Source organism: Chanos chanos, chromosome 5, assembly GCF_902362185.1.
Source record: "Chanos chanos chromosome 5, fChaCha1.1, whole genome shotgun sequence".
Classification (NCBI taxonomy): domain Eukaryota; kingdom Metazoa; phylum Chordata; class Actinopteri; order Gonorynchiformes; family Chanidae; genus Chanos; species Chanos chanos.
Window position 1 is genome coordinate 43,262,109 of NC_044499.1, and position 23,237 is coordinate 43,285,345.

Consider the following 23,237-nt stretch of genomic DNA (forward strand, 5'->3'; position numbering starts at 1 on the left):
TATTTGCCGTATTTCTATATATCATTTATTTATATGATTATTCTGACAGAACTATTAACTTCATATAACTGTACAGTATAACACATAACTGTTTTTTATTATAGGTTTATTTATTCAGTCATGAAAAGTGGTCATATTAATGATACACAGATCAGTAAGGCAAAGCTAATATATGCACACACACACACACACACACACACTCCGGGAAACATGTTGCCCATCTTAAACCACACTGTACTGTGTTTCTCACAGATGCTTCTGATGATCTAACAGGTTCTTCCTGTCTGCCTACCTGCATGAATACATTTTCTCTCACACTCTCTCTCTTGCATGCACACACACACACACACACGCACGCAAACACGCAAACACACGTACACATGTAGTCCTCCCCATCAATTCAACAACTAAAATATGTAGTGAATAATTTTGAATGACATTCATGAGCATTAACTCGGTATACTCCATGTGCCTGTTTTGTTCTCCTTCTGTGCTTTACTGCCTTTCAATCACACCGTTTTTCTGTGGGCTGGTTCCTCTTTTGCAGAGAACAGGAAATCTGAAGCGCGGCTAAAAATGCTAAAACTGTGTCAGTGCGTGTAAGGCAAGAAAACCTGTCTAGCATTATGACATATTGTGCACACTCCCTTACTTACTCACTCACACGTACGCAAAACACTTTTTATCACGCCCTCCTCTGTACACACACACCCACAAACACAAACCCGTCTCGAAACACACAGGGTACTGTAGACTCACTCACCGCCTTCTCTCAAGCAACTACCTAGAAGACTGAATAAAGACAGGTTGAGGGAGAGAGAGATCGAGATGACCATACATGTGAGTTATGTATGGGAATCTCTTCTGAATGAACAGCACAGTGAAAAATATGAAGTTTTCTCAGTTCTTGTCCTTTCTTAAATAAGGTAATGTAATTATAACTTCGTTTCCTTATGGGTTGGTTGTCTTTCTATGTGTCAGTGGATAAGCTGGTGGTGGATCCTATTACAGTGTGTCAGTAAACATTTCGTAAACATTGTATCAGATGTGTTAGTATGATGTAGCATAATGTGCCTGGACATGAAGATGATTTTTCATATTTAATCTTTTCAGGTTTTATGAGGAACAACATTATTAACAAGTCGTTATCAAACACATTGGATGTGTTTGGGAATTTTGGGGGATTTGCTTCAGAATATATTGGACTTTATGTTTTAAGGCATTTTTTTCACATTAGATTTCTCCCAGCTGAGAAGTAAGTGTGTGAGGTTGTTGTTTGTTGTTGCTGTTGTTGTTGTTGCTTCTTTCGAATTGCCTTGTCTGTCCAGGACAGCTGGATTACTGGACTTACGTGACTGACACAAACAGAGACAGGAGTCCCTTATGAGTTTGCCTCAGCTTCTCCTGAATCCCCCTAAAACACACTGAGGATTTAGTCTCTTTTCTGTTCTTCTGATACAGAGTCAGAGTGGGAGAATCACTGTGGCAGTAAATGCCACAGGTTATGAAGCAATACTGTACAATGCTGTCAATGTTTGCCCCACATTTTTTTTTAAATTATATTACCGCCTGACAGGAAGATACAGTGACAGGTTACAAAGACTCCGTAAACATTTTTTTGTAAAACGGTACACCCACAGCTAGCATTTTCCCAGCACATCCGTAACATTTAAAATGAGTCAAATGCCCATGCCCATTGCTAGGTCTAAATTTTCCTATTTTAAATTCTACTATTTATTACTAAACAATCTGTTGAAAGTAATCTGTTAAAAAAAATGTCTTCACCGTGTAACAACAGTTTTCCCAAATTCCCTTCTCGTTTTTAAATTTCATTTCGCTACCGTGAAGATGAAAATTAGGGAAGTATTGTCTCTCTTGGTGAGTTGTGTTCCACAGCTATTGTAATAAGTCATCATGCAGACCCATATATGGAAAACTGAGATTGCAGACTGCACACTGCCTCATGCTGCAAACAGGCTGCTGGGTTTTCCTCTTCCGTGGCTTACCATCTTATTTCTCTTATTCTGAGCGCCTGAGCAATTCTATAAGTTTGGGGTATGAATAGTTGTTCTGCGGCAAAGTGCATCAACTTCCTGTCATTGTTGCTGCTTGTGTGTGTGTGTGTGTGTGTGTGTGTGTACACTTGCACACACGCGCGTGTGTGTGTGTATGTGTGTGCGTGTGTGCACATGTTTGCATGTGTGTCGATGTATGTATATATGTATATATGAAGGATCAAATGTAAACCATGGATTTTTCAGTGCAGGTTCTATTGTTCTATACCTCAGTTTACTATTGTCTTCACTATGATAACAGTCATATTGTGCACCTGCCTGCATTGTTCTGTCGTCCCAGTCTGTCTGCATTCCTTTTTATTCTGACAGATATGATACATGGAAGATACTAATCATGTACTGGTTTACCAAAGTAACCGCCCAAGAACCAGTCCACAACATTATAACTGACTCTTCTTCATGGAATATTACTCATTATTTCTCTGTCATTTGTTGTTTGGTACCTAACCCTAAAAAAATTGGGGAGACCTTTACATTATCTGTAGTATCAACATCTTGGCATCTGATTGTTTACATCTTAATAAGATCAATTGTGAAAGCAAGCTTGATGTTAACTATTTAATAGTCATGTGAATAATTCAGTTGTGTGTTTGTTTGTCTGACTGTTTCTAATCTGCAGGTCTTGCGATGACCTCATGTAAACCCTGACCTCTGGTCTGCACTGAGAGGTCCTCAAGTAAAGCTCTGAGGAGCGTGAGACGCAGACATGTCCATCACAGATTTGGTCTTGGTGAATTTTGAGTATGAGTACGAAACTCGTGATGGGAAGAAAGTGTCCATCAAACCCAACGAACAGTACATTTTAATCGCCAAGACCAATGACCACTGGTGGCATGTTCGCAAAGACGAAACCACCAAACCTTTCTACATCCCAGCAAAGTATGTGACTGAACTGCCTCCTGAGGACATCCAGACTCCCCTGGCTCCCCCAGTGGAGTTCAGTGGGGATGATAACGTGCAGCCATGCATAGACACGACACCCACAACTCCACCTTTGGTGGGGGTGACACTACGAGTCCCCAAATCTATTAAAAACGACACAGAGAAGAACGGGCAGAGAATATCCACATTCACCATCCCACAAGATCTCTACAAATCCAAGCTGTGGGAGTCGGAGAATTCGACGAGTGAGATGGAGGTCACTGACTTCTATATGGATGTCACACAGTTTAACTTAGCCCACAAAGATTTATCTAAGACCACACCCCCGGATACTGAGGAAACGGTGGACTCTCTGCCACCAGCCCCCCAGTTTAGCTCAGATGATGCTATTACAACTACTGTATCAACCCAGGACAAACCACAACCAACTCTGAAGCTTGAGACAGGATCACAGTGGCCAGAATCACAGCCAAGCCTTCTACAAGGGCCTAGCTGTGAGCAGCTATGGGAGCTTATGGATGACGGCATATATGAATCAATACCTGAAGTGCAACTACCAGAGCCCAAAGTACCTGAAGAGATGATGCAGGAGACAGAACAAGCAGTATCTGCTCCCTCTGCAGTAGCTCCGGTTTCACCACCAGCTGAGGCACAGGATGAAATGCCTGAGTCATTCCCTGATCCTCCTGCTCCAGAACAGGTAGAAAAACTCACTGTAAATGTAATATAGATGCGTGTTAGCAAGGCAGGAAGTGGTTTACAGTAGCTGCAGTGTCAGATATACAGATATAAATGTTTTGAACTACTTTCTACTGATGTTCACACAACCAACACATCCATGCTGATAACATTTTGGATACAGTTTGATCTGTACAGTTTGATCTGAAGCATGATTTGCTTTGCAGCACGTTTGAGTATATGACAAGTGTTGTGCAAACTAACCTGGCATCACCAGCTGAATTGTTTTTTTTTTTGGGGGGGGGGGGGGGGGGGGGGGGGGTTCAAACTAATCCGGGCCGAGTCTAAGAAAAGAACATATATTACTCAGTACAGCAACTTCATGCGATTTTTCTTCCCTAAATAGAACAAACTGGGTCTGATTTACAAAGTAAACACTCTCACACAAATAGTCCAGACATACAGCTATCTTACATGGACACATGGTGGCGCTATGACATGCCTTTTAACATAGAACTCCAACAGATTTTTTTTTATCTTTGTGCCACTGAGGGGCTCCACATAACTGAAACATCAACTAGTGGATAAATATGTGGTTGAGGGGTGAAAAAACGATGAAACCTTAACTTACATATAGCACAAAACACACTTTACAATGTCAGAACTGCCTCCCACTTTCAGCTTAGTTAATTTCCTGCTGAAGCCTGTTGTTTTCGCATGTGATGTTTGAATTAAAACCCATTGGGTATAAATTGGACAGAAAATATATATGCACATGTACTTTATACCTATGCATACATATGTATTAGGCATTTGACAGCAGGGCAAGATCGAATGAATTAGCTGTGAATGAGCAGCACAGTTTATAACATGTGTTTGCATACTCCAAAGCTTTGTTATCTACATTATAGTAAGAGATATAAATGGAGACAGTACAACGCAATCTCAGTGAGTTGTCACAACTCACTGAGATTGCGTTGTACTCTTACATATAATTCATTTATGTCTAAACAGAGCACACATTTGGGTTGAATAAAATGCTGGCTTTCTGAATTTATAGTTTGTTTACAGTTGTATGTGTGATGCATGTACATTAAATGTAGAGGACAATTAATGTTAATGATATTAAGGATTAAGGATATAATGATTACCGATAATGTAAAGTCCCTCACATGGATTAGATTACTTACAGAATTAAGCAGTAAGACCAGGGTCAAGAGGTCAGACTGTGTGACATGAAAAACATCTCACCGGTCACTGATTGCACATCTTGAAAAGATCTGACACAGCTGCATTTCTGACTTATCGAGGATTACCAGGAGAAAATTGGCAGAATCATGCCTTTTCGAAGAGTGTTTTACAATAACCACAAATTCGGGAATTACGAATATTGTATTATTTATTATTTCAGTTCATTTCAGTTGATTCATGACTTTCAGAAAGGTTAAGTCCTTATAATTAAGCTATGAATGCTTAATGTGCTTTATACCTGCACTTTGAGAGAGAATTATGACTGTCAGAGAATTATGATCATTGTTTTGATACCTTGATAGATGAAGTCAGGTACTGTAATCTAGTCCTTTGAAGAGGAAATGAATTCAGTGGAAGAAGATGTGGTAAGAAGCTTTCAGGGCAACACTTCACACCATGAGTCATCCACTTCCTAATCAGCTAAACATATATCACTAAATTTTTTTGTGACCATCTCAATACAAATCTAAAATAAAACCTCGGCATTACTAAAAATGTACATTTATGGTGTTTTGCCTGTGATCAGGCAACATTCGTTTGACAAAGAGTTCATTGCTGCAGTTTTGTGCCAAGTAATCTGCATGTGAAAGCCTGGCTTGTCTTTTTGTGTGGCCCTACAGTGCCATTGCTATGGGCCAGTGATTGCCCCAATATTATGAGTCTTTTACGCCCAATTCTCTCCAGCTCTCGAGACGGTACAGCTTTGCACGTCTCACACTGATGACCATTTTTGCCAAATACAAAACGCTATCTGTGAGTAGGCCTGTCTTTTTTTCGTGATTGAGATTTGCCTTTTTATGTAAGTTACACTCCTTCTTGACCGAAGGGTATTTTTGCTGGAGGGCGGTCCGCTGTGGTTTTATGGATTTAAAAACAATGCCGGCATTGCCAACTTTCTTGGGGGAGGGGGATACGATCACAGTCAAATTAACTACACAACAAGTTGGAAACAGGTTAGTTCAGTTGATATTGGTTTGAAAACCTGAACCCGGTATAGACAGGGTTAAAAGTGTTACCCTTTACAACCACTCCCAAAGGACTAGTTCCCAACCAACTACCTGGTTTCCAATGACGTGCGTGAATGTAGAGTTCATCGGAACATGAAAACTCTTCGTGAATTTTGGGATAGTCTACCTATTGCACGTATCTGTTGGATGGAGATTTTATTGCCGTTCGTCATTAAGATTTGAGGTCACCGAAAACTTATCGTGCAGCTGATTAAAACACCTGTTGCATGTCACGACTTAACACCTGGTTTTCCACAGGCAGTGATGTGCGAAGAATTATTCAAGCGCTGGATGGCTTAAGGTTAGATGGAATTATTTTGTATCGAAAAATTACCATGACATATTTTGAGAATTCGTACTGGTGTTGGTGGAATGAAGTGCATAATGTAGTTGTTGGTATGTATTTACATCTTAATAAAATGCATATTAGTTTGATTCATGATGCCAGTGATGGACCTGTTAAATCCAAATCTGTTTAAGATTCATTTAACAGTAGCAGTTTGCACGGCTGTTTAACTATTACACTTCCGTAGCCAGCATCTGTTTGTTGACAAAACATGCGTGTATTATAAATGTTTATGGTGGTCAAATTATGTAGAATCTAGTGTTCAGTTAATCCATACTAGAACATTATGGTTTGGGATCATTGTATTTGAATTAGAGCTTCATGTCTTTTTTAAGATAAATAGCCTTTGTAACCTCTAATGTGCAGTAGGCCAAACTGACTACATGGATCTTCTCTAACATTAATGAATTATAATAGCATTGTATGGGCTGAAAGTCAAGAAGAGTCACCTTTTATGCTGCCATATGACACTGACAGCGTAACTTCTGCACATTTTATGCACAAAATCTTGAAAAATGAGAGAATCCATACTGTAAGAGTCCCAAAATGCCCATTATATCAAGTTGAATGTACAAGAATCTGCCTGTATCTTTAACAACTCCATGCATTCTACTTCTGCGGGATAGCACCAAGGCCTCTGGAACTCTGCCAGTGGAGTTCCGGTTTCCATGGTGACTGGGGTTCCGACAGTGGCATGGCTGAGGTGCCATTCAGTTCAGTGGGCACAATGTGTTACACTGGCGAGGGAGCCCGAATATGTAGGTCAGCTTATGCTAATTCAGCTTCGCACAACTGTGATTGGACATGAGACTCATTTTGATCAAAGTGACCCGTACTTTCCGTAGGTGACAGTTTAGGAAACTCTGTGCATGGTACTGTTAGTCTGACTGACAATGAGCAAAATATTAGGTTCTCATTGTATGATGTGTGTGTGTGTTTGTGTGTGTGTCTGTGTGTATGGTCAAAAATAGTAAAGAGTAAGCTATCTTAGTACTTATTTTTCTGGACCTACCTTTTTAAACAGTTTTTAGCGCTAAAATGTGATGTTTTGTGTTCTGAAGTACTTTCTTTCTTATTGTTTTCTTAGCAGAGAGAGACAGGGGCATTTTGTGCTCTCCAGCTCGGCAGTTACATAATCATAGCACATAATCATCTACTGTAGGCAGCAAATTAGTGAAGTTGGCGGTCTTTCTGTAATATTATCCATGTGCTCATCAAAAAAAAAACAGATTTAACTCTGGGTCTTTGAGAAGAGAAAGCCCTCTGTCATATTAACTGTAAAATGACCCCATGTTTGGGTGAGTGTGAACAATCACAAAGTCATTCACTGAAATCACCTGCTTGAGTCTTTCTCTTTTGGTTTTTACAGGGTTTGTTTGTGTTATGTAAAGACTAAACACTGGAGTTAAGGTCACTGCAGTGTAAAAATAAGTGCACTGTCATGTGTTTTACCACTCTGGTTTGACAATTTAGATGCAATAAATGATGTGATTAGGGAAGAAGATATTTTTTACATTTTGCATTGTAGGGTAAGGTTGATATTCCACATTTTTAATATTTTTAATGCATAACCTGTTCCGGTTCTCATTTAAAGGCCATGGTCATGCCTTTGGTGCAGCATAAGAGGATCCATAAGAGGATCGCTGAATATATGACATCTTCCCTTTTGTGAAATATTGTGAGTAGTGTACTACATCTTGCAGACCAGCAGTAACTAAAATAAAATTTCTCTTCTGCTCATAAGCAGCGTAATTCAGCAGAGTGCTTCCTGTCTCTAAGCCACACGCTTATAATAATCAACAGGTTTTGCTGTAGTGTTAGGGACACCTCATTCAACAACAGCACAGTGTTGTCCTCTGCACAGGGACTCAGGGTGTTCAGCAGCTGAATCCGTAAGTGCCATCAGTAAATTGCAACTTCGGACAGACCCTAGAGGTATAGCTTTACTTTGCTGAGACCTAGCTTGTGTGTGTGTGTGTGTGTGTGTGTGTGTGCCCTGAGCCTTTTTCTGGCAGAGTGGTGGAAATGTGGCTGAACTGCCCTGACAGGTAGAGTATGTACTGCAGCTGTGCCTCAGGTACAGATCCCTCTGTTCTCTCTTCCTCTCTCAGCATGTCTGCTCTGTAGGAAAAGACATTATTCAGGTGAATGACAGATCACTGACACGTACTGTTCTGCTGTTTAAGAGCCGCAATTGATCGCTGTCATAAAAAAAGCATGTCCCACGTTTACATTTTGATATTCTCTGTTTTGAAACAAAAGAAATCTGAGTCTAAAATCTGATGCAAACCATTTGCTTTTTTGAGTCTGTCTTTCTTACTATAGGAGAGCTTGATCTCGATTTTCCTGTGTCACAATCCCATAATAATTAACTCCTGTCAGCTTTGTTACCTTCAAACTCCTTTGTTTGCAATCTTGGGAGTACCTTGTTATATTTCACTGAGTGCACACTGTTTACTTTAGGCTCAACTTGTGTTGTAGGGATTTTTATTCAAGTGCTCTGCAAAGAAGGAGTGTTTGTTTGAGGTTTAGTCCTCCCACTGACGGACATCAACACTGAATATGTTGGCAAGTGTGTTTTGTGTACTAACTGAAATCTTTGTTTGTGTATGATAACAACTGAGCTGGTCCTGTTCACTTCCACCTTTACCTTGTCAAGTATTGTTAAGTATTGTTAAAGATATCAAAACTCACCCAACTGTCAGAATGAGACATTCCCAGAGCTGTATTTTATAATTATTAATTGAACAGCCCCAATACTATTACATAGGTATTAAGCGCAGATGTACACGCGCCAAACAGCCGCCAACTTATACTCGGCAATATGAACACGAACAACGATATCCTCTTCTCAATAACTTTTGTCAGCCAGCCTCTCAAATGTATTACACAACTGAGGAGACCTATAGAACTGTATTTATCTATGTACAGATCAGTTGCCTTTTTGCGCCGTTGCTGTCTGGAAAGTGGAAAAGCAGCATTTTTTTTTTTTTTTTATGTAGGCACCTGTTCTGTACACAGTCTCCTGCAGGGGAGAGCTCTTTGAGCTCTTAGTGATGTGTGATAATGGACAGACAGACTTGTAGTGATATATTAGTACATTTCATACCATATGACAAAGCAGTGATTATGTCACTGACATGAAATGTAAATCTGTCTGGCACTAGGCATGTGTGTTATCAAACTTCCTGATACTAGCCGTGTTTGTTTGTTTGCTTCGTTCTGTTCATTACTGAATATGACGGGCCTTCAGAGTACTTAAAGCTTGTGTCAAGTACTACATTAGTTACAATTATGAGACTTAGAACAGGATGTGATGTCAGAGCAGCTGTTTCTATAAGAGGAAGCGCAGCATATTGTTTTTGGCCCGGGGTCCGTCTTTGGTTAAGTGGTTTCAGTTGTTATTATAGCTAGTGATGGTGTGACACAGATGAAGAGACATTGGGGCGAATGCTAGTGTTGGTCTTTCACAGTCAGATGATTTTGACGACATGAGTTTTGACTGTGTTTTGTGAGGAGCCAGTTTGACTGGAAATTGTTGTTAAAAAAATCAATGAATGAAACCATTCATGAGTGACAAACACAGAATTCAAATAAAACTTGTTGCACAACCTTAATTAGGCAACTTTCTGTGGTGCTTGATGAATATCCACACCAGTGAGTTAGCTCAAGCTTAGAGCATATTCATAAGCACTTCTGAGATGTGTTTCTGACAACACATCACATTAAGCTCTATAGAGTATTTTTGCATCTCTGTTGGTCAGAGAATGGTAGGCGTGGCCTTATGGTACAGTAATGCTTGTGTACATGAAGCCCAACCTTCTACAATGTTTGAAGTAATACAGGATTTCAGGCCGTGACTGGTGGAATGATTGAGTATATTTACGCACGTGTGTGTGTGTGTGTGTGTGTGTGTGTCTTTGGGAGGGGCTGCTTCTATGTTGTGACTCCATCCTCAGCCGCTGTGTAAATGGATGATGGCAAATATGATTAAGTAATCAGCTGCCCGCATTCCCTCTTGTTCGACCACTGGGAATCCCACTGTTCTTTTCCAAATACACTGATCTCAGATGAAACTCCTTGCTACACTTCTGTATTGTCAGAGAAACAGAAAAGGTAACAGATTAAAAAAAAAAAGCCCCAAAAACCTGCTGTGTTTAACCACACAGTGGACGGTGGTGCTGATCTGGCATGATCTAGCTGTTGCAACCAAGAATGCTAACTCATCTTTGAATCTCAGCCTCCTCTGAGACGTGCGAGAATTAGTGCATTGAACAAACTAGTAATACAGGGATTATACCCGATAATTTCTTAGTCACATACCTTAGCTTTATTGATGGAATATCGCTGAACTGAACTGTTTCTGGGAGATGCGGGGATCGGGTATGTTCTCTTTACTGCACATCATGAATGCACTCATGTTACCTGCTGAGAAACGACAGCCTGTCAGGTGTGTACGTACAGCGAGAACTCTACTGAAATGCCGCAGGCTTTTGATACAGAATGTGCCAAATACCCGCAATTTTTCACCCGCAATTTTTCTTTTGTTGTTATTCTTTGAGTGACTGTTGTCTGAGAATTATGGAAATTTGAGGCACAGATTTGTTTGACTCATGTTCTTCAGACACAAAGACATCAAACAATTGATATCAACCTCTACAATTAAAGATAAATGGTATATATAACCACAGAGTTCACCCCGTTGCCCTTTTTGTTAATGAATACACCGATAAACAGGATACAAGAGTGTGCTAGGTTATCTAGTACTGGCAAAGATAGGCTTCTACTCAGAGTAAGGTTATGTTGCTGTAGGCATCAGGGCTAAATATTTGAATAACAAAACAACCATGAATCTAGATGGCTAATACTGGCATTTTCTTTTTTCTCCGGATTGTTCCAGGAACTTTGTGGTGCCCAGCTTTGAAACCTTCATCCCAAAGAGTCTCACTGTCTCTGTGTCAGAGAAAAAAATGGCTCAAAACTGATAGACATCTGTGATATTCAAAACAGCCACACCTGTAGCCAGTTGAACTGACCACAGCCAATGAATGGAGGGTGATGTTTGGTGCATAAAGAATAACCAGTTTATCCACTGCTTGGATAAACAATATTTTAATCATCTATAGATATGCAGGTGAAATCATAAACGCATACGCATGCAGCAATACACACTCTCTCACTTTGTCTTTTCTGTCATACACATGTGCACACACACTCTCTCACTGTCACACTCACCCAATCTCTTTCTCACAACTTGGAGCAGGAAATAGTCATTGAGTAACACACTCTTTCTATCATACACGTATTTCCTGCTTTACACATTGCTATGGCTGAAGCCTCCATGTAAAATAACAGAACATCATGTTTATCCGAATCTGAGGCCCAAGATGGTCTCTTTATTATTGTTCATGTTAGCTCATGCTGGTTACGAGGACATATATTTGTTTGTGTTGACATTAGGCTTCATGTTTATGAAAACAAGGCTTAACAGTTATTTATTTATATTTATTCATATGTCACTGATTCTGCTTCCTACTCTAGATCTGTTAAAGCTATTGAAATTTTTGACAAAGACTTGAATTAAATAGGGAATTGATCTAAGTGAAACTAGAAGAGACTTTGGCTGAAGTGAAACTCTGAAGCGATGAGTCTGAAATGACCTCTCTCTCTCTCTCTCTTTCTCTGGGAGGAAAGAGAAAAAGAGGAACTGAGGAACATTATACTGTGTGTGTGTGTGTGTCTGTCTGTGTGTGTGTGTGTGTGTGTGTGTGAGAGAGAGAGAGAGAGAGAAAGAAAAGAAGAAGAAGAGAAAAAAAAACTGCCTTTGAAACTGAAAGCACTTTTCCATGCAGTCCTAATTGTGTTACAGTTTCTGTACTATTTACATGAATTCAACACCTCGGTAAAAGGCGTGTGCCCTCTTAAATGTGTGTTGCTATGGTAATACTTCCTTTTTCATAGTTTGCAGGAAAAGAGAGAGCTGACCTGTCCTCTTTTTCCCACTCTCTCAACCTTACCAGTGCCTGGCTCTTTCCCTCTCTGCCCCCTGCCTCTCTCATTCTTTCCTTTCTATGCCTCCTGAAACAGAGTATCTCCTCTCTCTCTCTCTCTCTCTCTCTCTCTCTCTCTCTTTCTCCCTCTCTCTCTCTCTCTCTTGCCTTCTCCTCCTCTCTGAGTAGGCAGTTCTCTGTTCCCTCTCTGAGAAGCCAAGCAAACTGTTATTGGTTACAGTGCCTCCGACAGAGCCTACAGAAACAGCACATGGTCTAGCGTGTTTGTGCTTGCGTGTGTGTGTGTGTATGTGTTTGTGCATGTGTGACCGTGCATGTGTATCTGTGTGTGAATCTGTATGTCTGCGTATGTCAGTGTCAGTGTGTGCCTGAGTGACTGTTTTGGGGACAGTCAGAATGCTTAGCCTTATGCTAGCCACTGGGTAGTTGCTGGGTATTGACACTGTATGGCCATATAAAGTGGCCAGAACAGGCACCATGGTGGATTATTACTCAAAAATCCGGTCCAGTTGTCAGACTAGGACCACAATGAATTTTCCAGCCAACTCTCAGGTATGTTTAAGGTTTACATGACAACACTCAAACTTGGCATCCTCTATCTTTAATGATTCTGAGTTCCTGATATAGTTTATACACACTGGATGTCCTGTTTTACAGTGTTGTTTTTACAGTATTAAAAAGTTGTCGACAAACTTGTTTCCTATATTTGTTGTAGGGTTGTATATATTAAAAAAAGTTGCTAAGCAAGAGCTGTGAAACTATCTTCGCAGTGCCTAATTGTTTAGCTTTCCATGTCTTTGGAAGACTGGAATGCAGCTCTAGTGGTCTGGGTCTGAATTTTTCTTGTAGTTTTATTAGCTAAAACATGGCTTACAGTACGTTAAGTTATTGAGTTGATACTCTGTCGATATAGCGGTGAACGGTTTCTTCCTGTTGAGACACTCCTTTGTGCGGATGTAACCCAAAAACCACTTAGTGTCAATGAAATTCTTGTTAGCTACACTTCTCAACGGTCAAGTGTGAGTCATTCTCCTAGAAAATACCAAAACAACACTGTTAAAACCAGACTAATCATAACAGAATTCCATAAAGTTAGTACTGATTACATATGCAATATGGCCCAAAAAGTGTGTGCATGAATGTACATAATTATATAAACAATGACTAAACTGTCAACAGCTTCGGTACTCTGATATTATTTTTGTAAACATTTTTGTTATTTTGTATTCTAAACCGGTTGATGTTTGGTGGGTGCACTGCAAAAAACACCTGTGGTTTTCTATTTTTCCACTTTGAGAAACTATAGCAGAAAGCCTTCCCCAGTTTGTTTTGGTGGGTGGATGCCCTGTGGTAACTGGTTGGTGTCGTGTACGACATCTCAGCCACTGCTCTGTCATTTTGTTGATTGTCTAGGCATCCACATTGAATTTGTCTATAATGTAGAAAAGGTCAATAACATCCTGGATGATTATTAGAGTCATTAGTAGTGAATGATGTAGTCAGAGTATTCGATATCTCATCACCTTTTGATGAAAGTACATATTCTAGAATTTTCAGTTTTTTCACATTCTCTCTTACTTCCTCCCTGTCGTTGTTATGGTTATAAGAATGACTGACATTTAATAATAGTGTGTTATTTCTAATCATGGTGTAAAGGCTGACAGAGGGCCTAATACTGTAACCCAGAGGAGGAGAGGTACAGAATGATAAATGTGGGTAATTTTTCTTTAGCATTTACTCACTCTTTGTCTCTTTTTTATTCTCATAGCTGCTTCAGAACAGTCTGTTTCAGTTAGATGCTATTTCCATTCATTTAGAGGTGGGCATAATGTCATTCGTCTGTTTTCAGTTGGGTAATGCAATTATTTGTTGTTTTTTCTGTATGAGAACAGTTGATTCATTACAACTTGAGTTATTAGATTTTTTTTTTTTTTTTAATTTAAGAACATGTCGTGCATCTAGTCACGCAGGCGTGTTTTGGATTATTCGTTTTCAAAGCCTAAAAAAATCGATCGTGTTCAACGCAACCCTAGCAGCGCACTAAATCTTGTCCCTACATTGTCAGGAGAAACATCAGCAATGAATATGAACAATGAACATGTGCACAGAACAAAGAGTGATTTTTTCTGTCCTTCACCATGCCCATAAAGTTTAAACCATAATAATGTCACCACATGGATCTGAATGTAGGACGGTGCTGACGGTGTAACGCTCTGGTCTAACCCATGCGCGATGGGTTGGGTAAGTGTAGCAGTATGTAAATAGAATGAACAGCACACATGAGAGACCATGGGCGCACAGCTGTGGTTTTTTCTTCTCAACTCTGCACACATTTGTTCTGTTTCCTGAAGTGTCTGCACAGGAAGAGCTTTTCTGTGCCCATCACGCTCAGTGACTCTAGGTAGAGAATGGTGTTTGTTGCCTAAAGACGAAAATAACTGTTTCCCCATACACTGTAGACACACATAACTGTGTGATCGAGAAAACCTGAACAATGCAAGCCATTCAGTCACTGTTGATGTACTTATTCAAGGGGGTTCTTTATTGCAGTTTAAGTAAAAACGCATTTGAAAATTGTCTTTGTTCATGTGTAATGTGCTTTACATTGTCTTTTGGACACTGAGAAGATGTTTTTAAGTTAGCTTGAGAGGTGGTTGCCTTTAATAGGTATTTAAATTGAATTGTTAACCATATTTTAAACAGAAGAATAGATACTGTCCATTGTTGCAGAGGACAGGTCTTGCAGAGCAGAAGACCTCAGCTCAGACTAACATCTCCCATATATATATATATTTTTTTTGTAGGTTGAACACAATGACGAGTCGCTAACGGCTGTGTACGTAAACGTAAGTCAAATCCGTAAGAGTATCGCAGAATCACCTCCAACCTCCTACTTTTCTTCTTCATCACCTGAACCACCCTCAAACACACTTGACACGGGCTTGGAAGGATGGGAAGTCCACACTGACAGCGAGAGCGGACAAGAGTACTATTACCACCCTGCCTCAGGTCGTACTACGTGGGATCACCCGCTGAATGACATGGATCCTGAGGGGGTTGCTGAGGAATCCTCCTTGTCCCCAAAACCTTGCCAGTCACTTCCACAGTCTCCAGAAGCCTGCTCACCTCCCAGGAAGTTCTCCGGCTGGGAGAGGTTGCTGGACGAGAGCACTGGACAGCATTACTTTTTCAATCGTGATTCAGGACAGAGCTCTTGGGATCCGCCCGAGGGACTGCAGCCTCCATCTCCGCCCTCCATGGACCCACGAGATGATGGGCCGGTATGAGAGTTTACATTTAATATTTAAAAAGTATACAAAGTATACCAATATACTAACAAAGATAATTACTATGGATTTAACTGTAAAATATGGACAACCAAAAATATTATGATGAATATATTTACTTTAGAAAGCAAAACTTAAATACAGGGTACAAATATTTATTTTCAGAAGGATTCCTTGCTAATGACAGAGAAACAATGATTCATATAAGCTTTGTGCTGATATATTTAATGTATTAATATATAATTAGAATAATATTTTGATATATTTAGCAAGTGCTCTCTGAAATATCTTGAAAGCAACAAACTTTCAGAGATTCGTCACTAGTAGGAACATCAGAAGATTAATCTGATGGTGTTATTATTCCTTAAAATGTAGGTTAACTAAACCTGCCTCCTCTTTCCCCCCAAATCCAAACGCAAAGCCTCCTCTTCCAGAGGAAGATTACCCTGCTGAGGAGGACTACCCTTCATACCCTCCACCAGAACCTCAGGAGCCCATGTCTCCATCATCTTGCTCTTCCCCATCGGAATACAGCCTGGCCCATGTGAAAAGAGCTGTTATACCAAGGGCCTGTCTGGACCGCACTGCCCCAGCGGGATGGACGCTGCATGTGGATCCAGATGGGACCTGGGTCTTTACCAGTGACTACACACAAGAACAGGTATGTGACATGTTTATTCATCATTTTCATCATATGAGATGTCTTTATCAAAATGATTTATCTAGATGCTCTGGTTTTGTTCATCAAAGGCCATGGGCCCATTGCGGCACATTTGAATGGTGAACACACTACGAACCCTCCGAAGTACTTAAGACTTGGGAGGATGGTAAACTTTGAAAACAGTTGTTTACTTTCAAACCTAAATATGACAGATTTTTTCTGAATGAATAGACTTTACTCTCACAGCCCAGCCTACATACTGAGTATGATTAGACCAGATTGACATGTTTTAAGGAAACCATTCTCTCCGCCCTTGTAAACTGAAATTTGTGTATGTGTATGGGAACAGTGGATCAAGTCACTGGACGAGCGAGGGCAGACGTACTATTACCTGAGAGATGGCTCCCAATCGCAGTGGAACCTACCTGAGGTGAGACAGAGTGTATTCCTTACAAGGTCTTTTCAATAGTGCTATTGAACTACTGAGTCTCTCTTTACCTTATTATAATAACCTACAACCTATATTCTCTGGCAGTCCAACTTTATCTATAATATGACTCTATCTTGAGCTGGGTATTTCACACATTCTGTTTTTAGAGTTTTGAAGTGTACGTGAACATGTGTGAGACTTAAATATCACCTCTTTTGTAGTGCTTTAAAATAACATAATACATAGCAGATATAACCATTTTTATTCAAAGAGCAACTATTCAGAACATGTAACTTCTAGGTTTAAATTATTCACATTTTTGTTCCTGTTGTTTTTTGAACCTTCAGATATGTAACACAGTGGTAAGATGCATCACTGTACATGGTTTGTGGTTAACATCTTTGGCAGTACTATCTTGTTTTGGTCTCCACAACCACTGTACCACATGCACTAAAGTCCAATATACTTGTCCAATATATTTGTTAAATACATGTTTACTTTAATAGATACATAAAATGTGTCTATGAACTCTACGTGGCTACTCCTGAAGTTATCTTGACTCTATGTACTTTATTGATTGTAAGATGCTAGAAGTGCAAAGTAAGTCATTTTATTTTGCAGAAAAGATCAAATAAGTTGTGTTTGGCATTTGGGTGTTGTGGGAAGAACAGGTGTTCATTCTTTTTTTTTTTTCTTATATTGAAAAACCAAAGAGCTCATTCTGTGGAGAGATGGTCCCCTTATGGGTGATTTAGTTTTAAAATGAATATCTTCAACATCAAATCACCACTGTTCAAAATTATTTAATGTATTTCAGATAGTTTTTCTAAATTCATCCTAACCACCTAGAGGAGGGCAGTTTAACAGGAGCTAACTCAACATTGTACTAGCTCTCACACTCTCTCTCATTCTCACACTCTTTCTCATTCTCACTCTCATTCTCTCCTCTCTCTCCCACTCTCTCTCTCTCTCGCTCTTATTTTCCATTAAACTATCTCTCCAGCACTCACCGAGTCAGTGCAGACTTGGTAATGGGGGCCCTGTGGAGCCGGATGGGATGGGAGTGATGAGGAACTGGAGACACAGCATGGGATCGACCCTGGACGAGGTCAGTCTCACACACACACACACACACACACACACACACACACACACACACACACAGCTGATCTCTCTGCCTTTAGTTACCCATCTACCTCATCTAACTGCAACACACACCATAGGCTCTCTCATATTTGCACACTCTATTGTTTCCAGCAATTTGGATTGATAACCATATACTCAGAATAGCACTGTCCAATACTGCACATATGTCCAGTGCTATAATGGATGTAATTCTGGATTATCAAAACTAGCAATATTACTGCATTGCCAAAGTCATGAACAGAAATGATAAACTTTAAGAAACTCTCGTTTCACTTGAAAGGTATGATGGGGATGTTTGTTTGTTAGATTTTTTTTTACCATGAAGTATTTTAACCACAGTAAGAGTCTGTTTCCAAAAGCTGGAGACTAGTCATTGTGGGGCAGTGTTTTACTGGGCTAAATGATTGAACCTTTTTAAGAGGTAACTTTCTCCCACTGTATCTATTGCTTTACAAAGGGACGTGGTTTTCCCACAGTTATTTATCCCTCTTTTGTGACAAGCTAACGTGCTGTGTGTTTTACACCCTCTGTAGCACCTATATAGTACATCCTCTAAGTTCCACCCAGCTCATCACAGGAACGTATCAGATTACAGCAGTGATGCGTCAAGCTCTCCTGAGACACAGCATCAAGTAAGTGTCTTTGCTGCAATAAAGCACACACACACACACACACACACACACACACACGCGCGCGCACAAAATGCATGTAGTATTAGGGTCACAGAGTTACACAGAATATGGAAGAGGTAAAAGAAACAGGGAATACATTGGTAATTTTGTATGGAGAGAGCACATTTCAGCTTTGTAAGCTAGATGAATCTCTTTTTTATTTGTGCACCTGTCACATTTTACTACATAGCCACACTTTCTCCCCATTCACGAGCGTTTTTGTCTATTCCCTGAAGACTGACAGATTCAGTTCCGAGAAGAATTTGTCCATTGGCAGCTCAGAGTCTCAACAGCAGAATGTGGGTGTAATGTTCATCATAGGTACCAGGTTGAGGCAAAGGGGGCTGGTACAAGGTGTTGCTTTAATGGTTAACCAAGGGGAACATTCACTGTATGCTTTGGTGAAGGGTACAGGGGAAACACTGACCGGTGAATTCTAACAATAAACAATGGTGCATGATATTTCAAACACGAAATGGATTTTAGACATAAGTCATGGGTAAAAGGGTAATAACTGATAAAGTCGCACAAGCGTAATTCATATCGAGTAAGAGACAAGCGTTGTGACATTTTACTCAAAGTTATTGATCCTGATTAGGTTTGTTTAATAATTTAATGGGAACTCTTCAACTCTCTAAACTGCTGGGCTTATTCTGTTCCTCCCACAACCACGAAATACATTCCTGACTCAAACTATTCGACCACACCTGACACACTCATAGACTTTCTCTGCTTTTTCTTACCACACCTCACAGCTTACAGTTACACCCCATGTCCCCTATTCAAAATCAATTAACTGAAATTATTACATCTGGGATCTCAAACAGGTTGTTATGGAGAAATGATTGCTATGATTGAAATGGTAAAAATGTCATTGCTTTTAATTCACTGTGGCTTTAAGACATCACAATAACAAAAGTAACTAACTAACAAACAAGTAAAACACTCCACACTGACACTATGTGGTGGTAAAATTACTAATAGTGATAGGAAATTTTGGAAATACAAATAGCTTTGTCAGTATGTTAGAGCTTGCCCCGGAAGATGTTGCTGTAACATCTCATGTACTTTGTTCAGCCGCCAATGAAAGCTTTGATACACGCTAACACGGGCACCTCCACTTCTCTGCCTATTTTGCTTTTCTGCAGCTGGTGGACGATCATTTTCCTACCTCCAATCATACTGTATGTCTGTATATGGTACATAAAAGTGCTACACACCACTCAGAAAGGTTTGACTGATTAATTTGACTAATCGTCCTTTTCCAGTTGCCGAATTTGGAGAAAGCTGGGATTCTGAATAAAACGAAAGTGTCTGAAAATGGGAAAAAAGTGAGGTAATGAGAACCTCGTTGATCTATTTACTTTATTTAACATTTGTGTATTTTTTGTTTGCTTACTTGTTTTTGTTTTTTTTTTTACATTCTTCAATATGTTTCCTTAAAACCCGAAACTGTTCCTGCAGGAAGAACTGGGCTCAGTCATGGACAGTGCTACACGGTGGAGTTCTGACGTTCCATAAGGACCCAAAGTCAGCCCCGTCTGGAGGATTGGTGAGAGCCACGCCCAGTCCGACAGGGCGGAACTGACTTCCACACTCCCTCGCTGCCACATTCTTATGTTCTGCTACGTGCATGTACACAATGCATTCAACACGTAGCTGAGTGACAGGAAGCAATTACACTAACAACATTCACTATTAAATTTGGCTTAAATGCAGTGTTTCAGATTTTAGCCAGAGTCTCACTGGTGGATGAAGCCATATTAATTATGGATAGTTTTGGAATTAGATCAAGCTGTATTAGTATTGTCAGCATGGTAAATGAGTGCTGAGGATGTTCTGTACTATGGCACTATGAAACAACCCTGACTCTGCTGCAGACACTGAAAAAAAAAACATCTTCATACGACACAGACAGAGCAGTGATATTGGGCAAAACTGAATAATAACAGTGACACTGATTTCTGCAGACTAAGACCAATCAGATTGTCCCAGAGTTCACTGTGGAACTGAAAGGGGCGGTGATTTCCAAGGCATCAAAGGATAAGTCCAGCAAGAAAAATGTTCTGGAGGTAAGACACTGAAATGATTAGCATACTCTCACAATTTTATGTCCCAGTATGTTAAGTTAACAGCATCCTGCAATAGACTGTGCCTTACCAAGTCCAGCATCCCTGCCAAACTCCAAATATTTAGAGGTGTATCTGTGATGTGCCCTTTTTTGACAACATACATGTGTGCATTGTGTTGTTTCTCTAGCTGAAGAGTCGAAATGGTTCAGAGTTCCTGATTCAGTATGACACAGAGAGCATCATCAATGACTGGTATAACATCATACTGGAAACCATACAGCAGCTCGTGAGTCTCATTCAGTCTTATTTAGCACACACATACACACACACTCACTCACACACACATGCACGCACGCACATACACACACACACACACTCACTCCACACACACACACACACACACACACACACACCTCTAAGTCTCTTACATATCTGTCTGTCACTCACAGGACATTGAACAGCATTCAGATAATGAAGATGATGTTAGTGAAAAGTTGCCCAGCACAGACAGGGAGAGCAAACTCAGCGGGACTCTGGACAGGAGGAGAATAAGCACTGGTAGGTATAGCACAGACTGAATAAGCACCCGGTAGGTATAGTTCCTTTTCTGGCCTGAGGGGGCAACAGAATGTAGTGCAGAGTGAAATGGTGGAAAACTAACAAAAATTCAGTAATTCTCACCTTTAGTCAAGATATTTTTTTCTAGGTTTGCTAAAAAGAGCAGTGTTTTTCCATTCTTTCCTCTTGGTCCCAAACCACATATCTCATGTGACAAAAGTTCTTCATGAAAAAAATTGTCTTAATGAAAGACTTGAGCTAATTACAAGCCACAACAAATATTGAATATAACTGGAACAGTGATCAGAAACACTTAGTGAGTTAATTTAGAAATCATCTACAAACTGGACCTATCTGTTGGGTCTGTTAAGTAAGAACAGCTCTTGCTCTGTCCCACAGCAGGCAAACAGCCCTCAGTGAGCAGCATACCCGAGATGGATCAGAAGAAGGTCCGTACCAAACTGCGCAAGTTCCTGCTTAAGAGACCCACGCCGCAGTCCATTAGGGAAAAGGGTTACCTTAGAGGTAGGAGAATTACTATGTGTTGATCCTCTCTCTTGACACACTGATGAACAAACCAACAAATCTGAGACTTGCACAATACCGTTTCTGAATCTGTTTTTGTTGCTTTGTATGTTGTTGTTTTCAGATAATGTCTTTGGATGTCACCTAGCCACGCTTTGTGACCAAGAAAAATCCACTGTGCCTAGCTTTGTGGAGAAATGCATCCACACAGTGGAGGAAAGAGGTACACAGCAAAACGTTGCATTACTCTCTTGTTGTTTGGAGAAAAAAAAACAATTTTGTGATGTAGACCTCCTCATATAATTGAGACATGATGTCACCAATGGATATTAGATATTAGAGAACTTGGCTGTTTTGGTTTGAGTCTTCATAGACACACATCAGTATGTATGCTCCATTGAATGAGCAAACTAACTAACTGGATCACAAACAACCACAGTAGAAACAAAGCTTGTCACTTTTTTTAATTGGTGATATAAGTGATAAAAAATAAAAAGGTCATTTAACCCGTTTAAATGAACTCTCACAGGTCTGGGAATCGATGGAATCTACAGAGTTAGTGGTAACTTGGCAGTCATTCAGAAACTGCGCCACAAAGCAGACCACGGTAAAGCAGACCACATCTCTCTGTTATTGCTGTTACATGCTTTACATTGTGTATAGTTATCTCGAAACTTTTTCTTTGAATTTTCACGCATGGCTGTAACGCAGAAAAACCGTTAGTCCTGAAATCGCCTCATGTTAATAATGCAGTAAATATTGAGTTGAAACATAAAGTGCTTTAATCGTTTTGACTCCACAGAGGACTTAGACCTAAATGAAGGTCACTGGGACATCCACGTCATCACAGGAGCACTGAAGCTGTTCTTCCGTGAGCTGCAGGAGCCTCTCTTCCCTTACAGCCACTTCAACAATTTTGTTCAAGCCATCAGTGAGGACAAAATCCTGTCGATTCTTTATGGATTTGATTTGTGCTACACACACTGTTAACTTCCTCTTAGATCTGAATAAGCTAGTGCGACCAATAAGCTACTTTTTTTTTTTTTTGCTGTCAATTCATCCCCCTTCACTATCAGAAGTAGTAGTTTTACATTTATTTTCATAAATAACAACCTCGTCTTTTACTTCACAGAAATCCCTGACCGTAACACCAAAGTCGCCTACATGAGTGACCTGGTGAAGTCTCTTCCCAAGTCCAACCATGACACTATGAGGGCCTTGTTCCGACATTTACGCAAGTATGCTTGATTGATCCCAATGTCTAGTTCATTATTACAAATTCAGCAGAGAATATACCTGTTTGTAACACCCCCCCCCTCCTTCTTTTCTTTCTCAGCGTTATAGAACATGGGGATGAGAACAGGATGACGGTTCAGAATGTTGCCATTGTTTTTGGCCCAACCCTGCTGAGACCTGAGATGGAATCACCGAACATAACTATGTACATGATCTTTCAAAACCAGATTGTAGAATTCATCCTTAATGAATATGAGAACATCTTCTAACTAGCAGGACCTTTTCAAGAGCATACTGTAGATCAGCGCATCAAGATTGAGAGGTCAAAGTATCTTGTAGTTTTCAGACCACTGTTGACAACAACCATTATTTTTTTAATTCATTTCTGTATTTACTTTGTA

General features: G+C 40.1%; 1 protein-coding gene across 1 annotated transcript; it reads left to right on the forward strand.

The window, feature by feature from the left end:
- Positions 1–2,781: 2,781 nt before the first annotated feature.
- On the forward strand, positions 2,782–23,105 carry arhgap27 (Rho GTPase activating protein 27). Its single transcript, XM_030775064.1, has 17 exons — positions 2,782–3,657; positions 15,055–15,531; positions 15,959–16,198; positions 16,548–16,640; positions 17,632–17,736; positions 18,308–18,406; positions 19,714–19,781; positions 19,910–19,997; positions 20,416–20,517; positions 20,705–20,803; positions 20,967–21,075; positions 21,475–21,600; positions 21,725–21,823; positions 22,130–22,207; positions 22,403–22,531; positions 22,733–22,838; positions 22,937–23,105. The coding sequence occupies exons 1-17, from the start codon at positions 2,782–2,784 to the stop codon at positions 23,103–23,105; spliced, it is 3,063 nt and encodes a 1,020-aa protein (XP_030630924.1).
- Positions 23,106–23,237: the final 132 nt, after the last annotated feature.